Source organism: Meles meles, chromosome 11 (assembly GCF_922984935.1).
Source record: "Meles meles chromosome 11, mMelMel3.1 paternal haplotype, whole genome shotgun sequence".
NCBI classification, from domain to species: domain Eukaryota; kingdom Metazoa; phylum Chordata; class Mammalia; order Carnivora; family Mustelidae; genus Meles; species Meles meles.
The window spans coordinates 36,621,121-36,631,496 of NC_060076.1; the positions used below are offsets into that span (position 1 = coordinate 36,621,121).

Here is a 10,376-nt window from a genome sequence, read left to right on the forward strand (position 1 = left end):
TCTTCCCAGCCCCCTCCTCCATCCCATCTCCCTGCCACCAGTGACCTTCCCCTTCCAAAAGGCACTGACCGGAGTCACCATGTTCCTTTCCTCCCCCAGGTCTCCCACGTGCTGGCTGCGCTCCAGGCCGGGAATCGGGGCACACAGGCCTGCATCACGGCCGCCAGCGCAGTGTCCGGCATCATCGCTGACCTCGACACCACCATCATGTTCGCTACCGCTGGCACCCTCAATCGTGAGGGAGCCGAGACTTTCGCTGACCACCGGTGAGGAGGGAACTGGGCCTCCCAGATGCAGGGTGGGGTGTGGGGCCAGAAGAGGCTGGAGGAGCTAAGGGAGGTCTGGGAAGGGCTGACTGAGCCGGGTCCTCCCTCAGGGAGGGCATTCTGAAGACTGCAAAGGTGCTGGTAGAAGACACCAAGGTCCTGGTGCAGAACGCGGCCGGGAGCCAGGAGAAGTTAGCACAGGCTGCCCAGTCCTCCGTGGCCACCATCACCCGCCTCGCCGACGTGGTCAAGCTGGGCGCAGCCAGCCTGGGAGCTGAGGACCCTGAGACGCAGGTATCCACCTGACGCCCCTACTTCTGGCCAGACCCACTCACCACCTGTTCCCCATTCCCTCCCACGGACCGGAGCCTCTGCTCTCATGCAGGTGGTGCTGATCAATGCAGTGAAAGATGTGGCCAAAGCCCTGGGAGACCTCATCAGCGCAACAAAGGCCGCAGCGGGCAAAGTTGGGGACGACCCTGCTGTGTGGCAGCTCAAGAACTCGGCCAAGGTTGGAGGGGAAGGAGCGCAACATCAGGAGTGGGGGTGGCCGGCTATGCTGCCTCCCGTTCTTAACATGACCCCCTGTCCAACACCTCGGATGCCCGCAGGTGATGGTGACCAATGTGACGTCGCTTCTCAAGACCGTGAAAGCCGTGGAAGATGAGGCCACCAAAGGCACACGGGCCCTGGAGGCAACCACAGAACACATACGGCAGGAGCTGGCGGTGAGCGAGGGTCTGGGGCACCAGGGACTTGGGTCTGAGAGGGATCGTAACACACTGTGAATCTGTTATTTCATATATTTCCACAGACATGTTAATAGTCACACTCATTCTCCTCGCGCACTGCCACACTTCTTAAGTAAGCCGCGCTGGTGTCTGTCCCCTCCTCGCCTACTTCTCAGTTGTTAGCATTTGACACCTGCTTTCTCCCACCCTCCCGCTTTCCCCACCACCTGGGTTCTCCGAGCTGCCACATTCAGTGGTCTCTTCTTGGCCTTCGTCTTCTTCAGACATTTCACAATCATCTGGCTTGGTGAACAAGCCTCTCTGGAATTTTCTCTTCCTCCGGCCTCCTGACAGCAGCTTTTGTCTCGCTTCTCCAGCGCGTCTTCCGTGGCGTCAGCCAGCCACCTTCGGCCTAGCACGCGCCAGGGCTGGCCCAAACTGGTGCAAATCGCCTACTTTCTCTGTCCTCTACTTTGGCAAGTTTAACCACTTCACGGGCTTCAGTTCTGAGTTTAGTTATTGTCCGCTGCCTAATGGACCACCCACCGAATGCCAGGCCTCCCTGCTTCTGGGCAGCAAGCCACTTCCTCTTACAATGGTAGCCGCCTCCAGCTGTGCAGAGTCCCCTCAGTCACTTGCGACTTCCTGGTCTCGTTCCCCGATCTGGGCCATTGCTTGTCCTCCCAGCACCCTCCTTTCCTGTCCCCCTGTGGGCACCGTGGTTGGGATCCTCACCCACTCTCCCTCACTGTGACTGCTGCGGGTTTTCTGCCTGGGACTCTGCTGGCCTTCGGTCACTGCCACTCACGTCTTGCTCATTTCGAATTCACCTTTCTGGTATGGTCCTTGGCGACGACCAAACTGAAACTCTTAACTTTCTGCCTTCCAAACCTGATCATTCCCTCGTCTTTCCCTTCTCGGTCAGTGGCACATTTTAATAACTCAGATCCTAAAGGCAGGAATATAGCTGTAATGGTCATTTTTCTCTCATTGCTCACATCTAAGCGCATTGCCAGGACATGTCAGCACTCCCTCCCAGTGGCTCTCATTTTCTCTTTTCCCCATCCCCACCACCTCCACCTGTCCAGACCATCATCAGTCCTTCGGTGTATTTACGCCACAGCCTCCATCTGCTCTGCCCCCGTCCCCCACCCCTCTGATGTGCTCTCTGTACACAGGAGCCATAGAATGTAAACCAGGTTATATCACTTCACTGCTTAAAACCCTTTAGTGAGTGTCCTGGCGTCTAAGGCAAAATCCACACTCCTTACCATCGCCTTCCAAGCCCGATGGCTCCTTCCAACCTCCCCCACCTGCTCATCCTGCTCTTCCCCCTTGCGAAGCCCCAGTCCCTGCACTCCGTCCTTCCCTTCCTGCTGCAGGCCCTTGCACTTGCTTTACTCCAGCTTTTTGAATATCTGGCTTCTTCCAGTCCTTCAGGCTGCAGCTTAAATGTCCTCAGGCGCCTGGCTGGCTCAATTGGTGGAACACGCAATGCTTGATCTCAGGGCTGTGAGTTCAAACCCCACTTTGGGTGTAGAGATTACTTTAAAAAAATAAAATCTTAAAATTTATAAAAGCCCACTCCTCAAAGCGGCTTTCCCAGTCACCTATCTGAGAAAGGACTTGATTTTTCTTTTTCTTTTTTTTAAAGGTTTTATTTATTTATTTGCCAGAGAGAGGCAAAGCACATGGAGAGGGAGTGGCAGGCAGAGGGAGAAGTGTATTCTCCACTGAGCAGGGAGCCCAATGCAGGACTCAGTCCCAAGACCAAAGGATCATGACCTGAGCTGAAGGCAGGCACTTAACCCACTGAGCCCCTAGGCATACCTTTTTTTTTTTTTTAAGAGAAATTTTATTTATTTATGGACCTCATTTTTATTTCTCAGCATGGCACTCTTTTTTTCCTTCACAGTCCCGTTTAGTCTTTTGTTTTTCTGCTTGTTTACCTGTTTACTATCTGTCAAAAACAATAGTATAAACTTCATGAGAACAAGGGCCTTGTCTCATTTATTCTTCATTGCACTCCTAGCACCTCACACAGCATCTACCACCTGCTGACTTGTAATAATTTGCTGGATAAACATGTACATCAAAATATTTTTTTTACTTATGTAAAATTCTAAGTTTCTTGGTCTGATATTCAAGACCCCAACAACCTTTTCTCCATGATCCCTATAATTCTAGAACATTTCTTGATACTCTCTCACTTGACATCCTGGTTATTCGTGGCCCCCTGTCTACCGAAAATGCCCTCCTGTTATCTAGGTCTCTTAAGACCCAGCCCCTTGCCCCACCTCTGCCACTCACCCCCTTCAACGCTTCTCTATAGTTTAGGAATCAGCTCAAAGATACGTCTTAAATTTCAAACAAATAAACTCTCCCCAGTCACTTCGGTCAGAAATGATTCAGCAGTCTTAACATTAACTGTGATGTGTGAACTCCTCCAAGGACCTGATATACAATAAGTACTCAGTGAATGCCTGTTATCAGTTCCGTGGATGAATGGACCAGATTATACAAGTAGAGGGCTACACTGTCTTAAGTCTCACTCACTGTACAATTTTTCTTCTTGTTCGACCCCCAACAGGTCTTCTGTTCCCCAGAGCCACCTGCCAAGACCTCCACCCCAGAAGATTTTATTCGCATGACCAAGGGTATCACCATGGCAACAGCCAAGGCTGTTGCAGCTGGCAACTCCTGTCGCCAGGAGGACGTCATTGCCACAGCTAATCTGAGTCGTCGTGCTATCGCAGATATGCTTCGGGCTTGCAAGGTAGAAACCCCGATAGCAAGGCGGAAGTCTGAGGCGGTGCAGCAGCTTTAGGGCAGAGCATGGGAGGGGAGAAAGGGCATGGGCTCTGGGGGCCTGGCGCTCTTTGGGATCCTAACACTAACTCTGTGGGTTAGGAAGCAGCTTACCACCCAGAAGTGGCCCCTGATGTGCGGCTTCGGGCCCTGCACTATGGCCGGGAATGTGCCAACGGCTACCTGGAGCTGCTGGACCACGTGCTGCTGGTAAGGAAGGCGGGCGTGTTCTGCTCCCCACCAGCCTCCCTGAATACAGTCCTTTCCCTGTGTGCTGCTCACCCAGTTCTTGATTCATTCGTCCACATCTCCCCACCCCACTTTCTATTTCCCCAATCTGTTCTCATTCCCAAGCCTCCCTTCCACTCCCTTCCACTTTCTTAGCATTGTTGGTTTTCCCGCTCACCTCTTCTTTTTCGTTTCTCTTATCTCCTCTCTTCCCTCCTGAATGCCCCCCCCACCTTCGTCGTCTCTTCTTTCTCATTTCATCATTCTCCTTGCTGCTTGTCAGCCGGTGAGTGACACACCGCCCCACGGCCTTCACCACGTGTGCAGTGTGGGGCCGGGACCATACCTTAAGTGGCAGCTTAGGGTTTGAGGGCTGCAGTGAGCTGTCCCGGCAGGGGGCGGGGGTCATGGTTGGGCTGTTTCTTAGCCCTAGCACAAGCTAAGATTTGATGCTTCCTGCTCCCTGGCCTCTCTTCCCCAGACCCTGCAGAAGCCAAGCCCAGAACTGAAGCAGCAGTTGACGGGACACTCAAAACGTGTGGCTGGTTCAGTCACTGAGCTCATCCAGGCTGCAGAGGCCATGAAGGGTAAGCAGTGACCAGGGGCAGGGGGGATAGACACCCTTTGTCATAAGGAGATCTCTGCCTCCTGCTTGGGCTGTTCTGAGCTGGCCTCTGCCCACAGCCCCCGCAGGTGCCAGGGGCTAGTGATACTAACCACGCTGCCCAGTGCTCCTGACCTCCCTGCTCTGCCTTAGCCCTTTTCTTCCTCCCTTCACCCCACTAGGAACAGAATGGGTGGACCCAGAGGACCCCACAGTCATCGCTGAGAATGAGCTTCTGGGAGCTGCGGCCGCCATTGAGGCTGCAGCCAAAAAGCTGGAGCAGCTGAAGCCTCGGGCCAAACCCAAGGTCAGTCTTCCCCTGTCCCTCTTCCTGCCCCTCCTACTGGCAGAATGTCCCCACCTTCACTTTGCATCTCTCTCTGCAACCTTTGTCTGTCTGTTGTAGGAGGCAGATGAGTCCCTGAACTTTGAGGAGCAGATACTAGAAGCTGCCAAGTCCATCGCAGCAGCCACCAGTGCCCTGGTAAAGGCAGCGTCAGCTGCCCAGAGGGAACTGGTGGCCCAAGGGAAGGTACGTACTTGGACGCCAAGGAGAATAGGCCCAGCAGCCATTTTGCTGTCCATCCTCAAGTTGGTGGGGGCTTTTACACACCCCGGAGAGCACAGGTCTGAGTAGGCCCTCCTCTTTCCTCCACAGGTGGGCGCCATTCCAGCCAATGCACTGGATGATGGGCAGTGGTCCCAAGGCCTCATTTCTGCTGTGAGTACACAATACCCACTAGGTCCCTTGGCTAGGGAGGCTTGAGAAGGCCGGAGAGGGGAAGGACCAGGGCAAGAGGCATATTCTTTTTTTTTTTTTTTTTTTTAAAGATTTTATTTATTTATTTGACAGACAGAGATCACAGGTAGGCAGAGAGTCAGCCAGAGAGAGAGGAGGGGAAGCAGGCTCTCTGCTGAGCAGAGAGCCCGATGCGGGGCTCGATCCCAGGACCCTGGGACCATGACCTGGGCCGAAGGCAGAGGCTTTAACCCACTGAGCCACCCAGGCGCCCCAAGAGGCATATTCTAATCTAATCCTCCTCACCTCAGGCCCGGATGGTGGCTGCAGCCACCAACAATCTGTGTGAAGCCGCCAATGCGGCTGTACAAGGCCACGCCAGCCAGGAGAAGCTCATCTCCTCAGCCAAGCAGGTGGCCGCCTCCACAGCCCAGCTCCTTGTGGCCTGCAAGGTCAAGGCCGACCAGGACTCGGAGGCAATGAAACGGCTTCAGGTGAGGAACCCTGACCATCTGATGGTATCTCGGGTTGTGCTGCTTTAAACCGTTACCCCGACATGTGCTTCTCTCTGAGGGAGTGGGGCGACCCTCTCAGCTGAGTTCCCAGCCTCCTGCTGCCTTCTCTCTGCGCAGGCTGCCGGCAACGCAGTGAAGCGAGCCTCGGATAACCTGGTGAAGGCAGCACAGAAGGCCGCAGCCTTTGAAGACCAAGAGAATGAGACAGTGGTGGTGAAGGAGAAGATGGTCGGGGGCATTGCCCAGGTGAGCTTTGCCCCAGACCCTCCGCAGCACACTGCCAGGGCCCCGGCGACCCCGCACCCTAGCGCACAGACTTCTAAACCAAGCCCCTGCTCTCCATCCCTCAGATCATTGCCGCACAGGAAGAGATGCTTCGGAAGGAACGAGAGCTGGAAGAGGCGCGGAAAAAGCTGGCACAGATTCGGCAACAACAGTACAAGTTCCTGCCTTCAGAGCTTCGGGACGAGCACTAGGGCAGCCGCTTCTGTTTAATGCAGACCCAGCCCAGAGACTGTGCCTGCCACTACCAAAGCCTTCTGGGCTGTCGGGCCCCACCCGCCCAACCCCAGCACTCCCCAAAGTGCCTGCCAAACCCCGGGGCCTGGTCCCACCCAGTCCCGCTGCACATCCCCTGTCCTGTCCCTGATTCCAAGTGCCTTCATGCCCTCGGGCCCCCTAAGTGCCTGCCCCTCCCTAGAGTATTAACGCTCCAAGAGTATTAATGCCGCTATACCTCAGTCTGAACCTGCCAGGGCTCCTGCCCGCTCCACCCTGCCAACAGCTGCCAGCCAGTCCCCACAGCCTTGGCTCTCCTCCTTTTTTTGATACTGTCTGCCCCCACCCCCAGCTACCTTGGGGGCCACCGGGTTGTAAGCCCCAAACAGGTCATGCTCCAATAAAGGTGATTCTGCCTGCGACCTCTGCCTGGCTTTATGAGGAGGTGGGGGAGTCCGCTCAGGGAAAGAGGGTGTGGAGGAAAGAATGCGATTCAGTTCTGTCACCAACTTCATCTCAGAAATGGGCTGGGGACACATTGTGGCATTCTGCCCCCTGCAGCCCCTTCTTCCTCCTTGTATCCAGATCCCCGAAGTCACCATAGTTCGAAAGCTGAGAAGTCCTATTCCTGTCGTCCTCTAGCACACCGGCCAGTGCCTATGCCTCACCAAGTGTCATTCTTTGGCTGGGACAGCAGCTGCCACTGCTCTTTGTGGCTACCAGGGACACTCTGTTCTTCATAACTGCTCAAAGTATTTGAACAAATCCAGTTCCTGCCCAAATTCAAAGTTTGGGGTTTTTTTAAGATTTTATTTATTTATTTGACAGAAAGATCACAAGTAGGCAGAGAGGCAGGCAGAGAGAGGGGGAAGCAGGCTCCCCGCTGAGCAAAGAGCCTGACGCGGGGCTCGATCCCAGGACCCTGAGACCATGACCTGAGCCGAAGATAGAGGCTTAACCCACAGAGCCACCCAGGTGCCCCATCAAATTCAAAGTTTTAAAAAGCAGTTTTGAGGAAAAGAATAAGCTTATGAGTTACAAGTGTCTGAGTCTCAGAGACCTATGACCACAGATCTGGTCGAGCCTGTTAACAAGCAAAGAATCCAACCGGAGGGTACATCAGGTAGGTTCCACTGCTGACGGGGCACTTGTAGGCCCTCCCAGGCCTTGTTACTCCTGCCTAGAACAGCACGCGAAGAAAAAGAACTGAAAAAGCTTGACCCTGGTTTAAGACCTCATCTGGGGGCACAGCTTCCCTCATGGCCAGGCAGGTACTTGTAGCCCCATTCCAGTTGCCCTGCTAATCTGGAGTTAGGTGGAGGGAAGCAGTCAGGGAGGGAGATGTTTCCACCTCCTTCCACGTTCACTCCCTCTGCCCCCATGGCATGAACCAGGTGGCGGTCCTCCCAGGCACGCCATGATTCTCATGCATGATTCTTTAACCAGCTCTGTTGCCCAGATTATTTCCTTGTCTCTCCTTCCAAGTAAAGCACAAATATCACCCACTGCTATTATTGGGTGCATTTCACCTTAAAGCTATCTTCTACTCCTATCCCATTAGAGTAAGTTTAAAGTAGATGGAATTACTTTGTCCTCCCCAGAGCAGCCCATTAGGGACGGTGCCAACTTCCTACCATGGCTCCTGTCCCCTGTGATTAATTCATTCAATATTTGCTAAGCCATGTCCATGCTAAGCACTGGAAAATAGAGCTGCATTATCACCTCTGACGCAGAGGCCTGGTAACTCCAGTGCATACCACTATGGCCCCCTCATCCCAGATTCAATGTCCTAACATCGTGAGTTGGGAACCGTAGCATTCAAATCCCTTCTACAACCTCCCCAACACGTGGTAGTCCAGACTGTCTGAACCCCTCCAGCTATCAGCCCAGAACAGCTGCTTCTCCTGCTGCCACTTCCCTGCTGTGTTCTCAGGAACTGTGACCAAACGCATACCTCTTACTCGAGATGCCTCAGGGAGCCTTCTGGGGAGAGCCTTGAACACCCATTAGACCAGCAGTTCTTAAAATGTAGTCCTCGGGCACCCACTGGTGCCCAAGACCCTTTCAGGAGTCCATAAGTTCAAGATTATTTTCCTAACACTAAGACATTATTTTCCTTCTTCACAGTGCTCAACATTTGTACTGACAGTGCAGAAACAATGGTGGGTAAAACTGCCTTAGCGCCTAACAAGGCACTGGCACAAATTGTACGGATAATCGCCGTAATTCTTCACCATCATGCACTAGCAATTTAAAAAATAAATGCCAGCCTCACTTAATGTCCTTGATGAAGCAGTTTTTAAAAATTAATTTTACTAAATCTAAATCCTTGAGTAACACGTCTTTTCAATATTTTTTTTTTAAGTAGGCTCCATACCCAACATGGGCTCAAACTCACAACCCTGACGTCAAGAGTCGCATGCTCCCCTGATTGAGCCAGCCAGGTGCCCCACCTTTTCAACATTCTATGTGGTGAATCGGGAAGTAAGTAGGCACAGAGCACGTGTGCTGCACACCAAAGGATGACTGTGTCTCACGGAAAAAACTTCATCATTTGACTTGTGAGCTGAAGCTTTGCGCAGTGGCAGTATCGTAGCCAATGAGGTTTATCCGAGGCGCGATTATTGCTAATTGACTTGTGAGCTGAATCAACTGCTTTTTTTCATGGAATACCACATACACTTGAAAACGGCTGACAAACCATGGTTATCGGCCTTTGGTATCTGGCAGAACTTTTCTCAAAAAAGAACAAAGGGAATCTAGAACGTTAGGGGAAAACCCAACAGTATTTTTTTTTTTTTTAAAGATTCATTTATCTGAGAAAGAGAGAGAGAGTAAGAGCATGTACACAAGCATGGTGGGGGGGGGGGAGGGGGGACTCTCCAGCACACTGAGATGACAATCAGAGCTGAAATCAAGAGGCAGATGCCTAACTGACTGAGCCACCCACGCTCTCCAAAACTCAACAGTATTTGTTGGCAATTTGAGCTTTCAAGTAAAAATTAGAATTCTGGAAAATGTGTGTCTGCTACCATGAGCTTCACAGTTTCCCAAAACTTAAAACTTAGACTTTTCCATTGATACCAATCATGATATTAAGGAATTTGGTTTCTTTTTATAACAATGTATAATGAAATGCATCAATATTTGGAACACTTGCATAACTTACTGAATCAATATTTTCCAAGTGACCAAGGCATAATGTTACATAATTATCCCTGGATAGAAAATCCAACCAAAATGCAACACAGACCAATGGATTTTAATGTAATATAGTACAAAAAAGTTACTGATGTGGTTTCAGATTCCACATGGTAAATAACCCTTAAGAACCTACCATTTGTTGGGTGCCTGGGTGGCTCAGTGGTTTAAGCTGCTGCCTTCGGCACAGGTCATGATCTCAGGGTCCTGGGATCGAGTCCCGCATCGGGCTCTCTGCTCGGCAGGGAGCCTGCTTCCCTCTCACTCTCTCTGCCTGCCTCTCTGCCTACTTGTGATCTCTCTCTGTCAAATAAATAAATAAAATCTTTAAAAAAAAAAAAAAAGAACCTACCATTTGTCAAGTACTAAGGTATTATCAAAGAAGAATATACACAATTACCTGAAAAGACTATAAATATTCTACTCTCCGGCTACGTATCTATGTGAGACTAGATTTTCTTCCTCATATACAGTACTTTAAACATCCACCCTATAATAATAGATAGAAAACAAGTAGATTCTGAGGATCCATATGTCCTCTATTAAATCAGATATTATATTAAAGAGATTTGTAAAAATGTAAAACAACTGCCATCCTCTCATTAATTTAGGGAGGTAAATATAGTCTTCATTAAAAAAAATTTATGTTCAGGGGCGCCTGGGTGGCTCAGCGGGTTAAAGCCTCTGCCTTCGGCTCAGGTCATGATCCCAGGGTCCTGGGATCGAGCCCCACATCGGGCTCTCTGCTTGGCTGGGAGCCTGCTTCCTCCTCTCTCTCTCTCTGCC

General features: G+C 51.6%; 1 protein-coding gene and 1 pseudogene across 2 annotated transcripts in view; both read left to right on the plus strand.

The window, feature by feature from the left end:
- The window catches only part of TLN1 (talin 1), a 32,718-nt gene extending 25,907 nt beyond the window's left edge, over positions 1-6,811 (plus strand). For both annotated transcript variants that reach the window (XM_046023418.1, XM_046023419.1), the window contains 13 exons: positions 100-266; positions 377-560; positions 652-777; positions 878-994; positions 3,588-3,773; positions 3,908-4,015; positions 4,515-4,620; positions 4,820-4,944; positions 5,044-5,169; positions 5,296-5,358; positions 5,688-5,870; positions 6,009-6,137; positions 6,242-6,811. In XM_046023418.1, the coding sequence (XP_045879374.1) occupies positions 100-266; positions 377-560; positions 652-777; positions 878-994; positions 3,588-3,773; positions 3,908-4,015; positions 4,515-4,620; positions 4,820-4,944; positions 5,044-5,169; positions 5,296-5,358; positions 5,688-5,870; positions 6,009-6,137; positions 6,242-6,367 (1,746 nt within the window). In that variant the 3' untranslated portion in view covers positions 6,368-6,811. The remainder of the gene's footprint in view (positions 1-99; positions 267-376; positions 561-651; positions 778-877; positions 995-3,587; positions 3,774-3,907; positions 4,016-4,514; positions 4,621-4,819; positions 4,945-5,043; positions 5,170-5,295; positions 5,359-5,687; positions 5,871-6,008; positions 6,138-6,241) is intronic.
- A 2,148-nt stretch (positions 6,812-8,959) lies between these two features.
- LOC123953626 lies at positions 8,960-9,110 on the plus strand (annotated as a pseudogene).
- Positions 9,111-10,376: the final 1,266 nt, after the last annotated feature.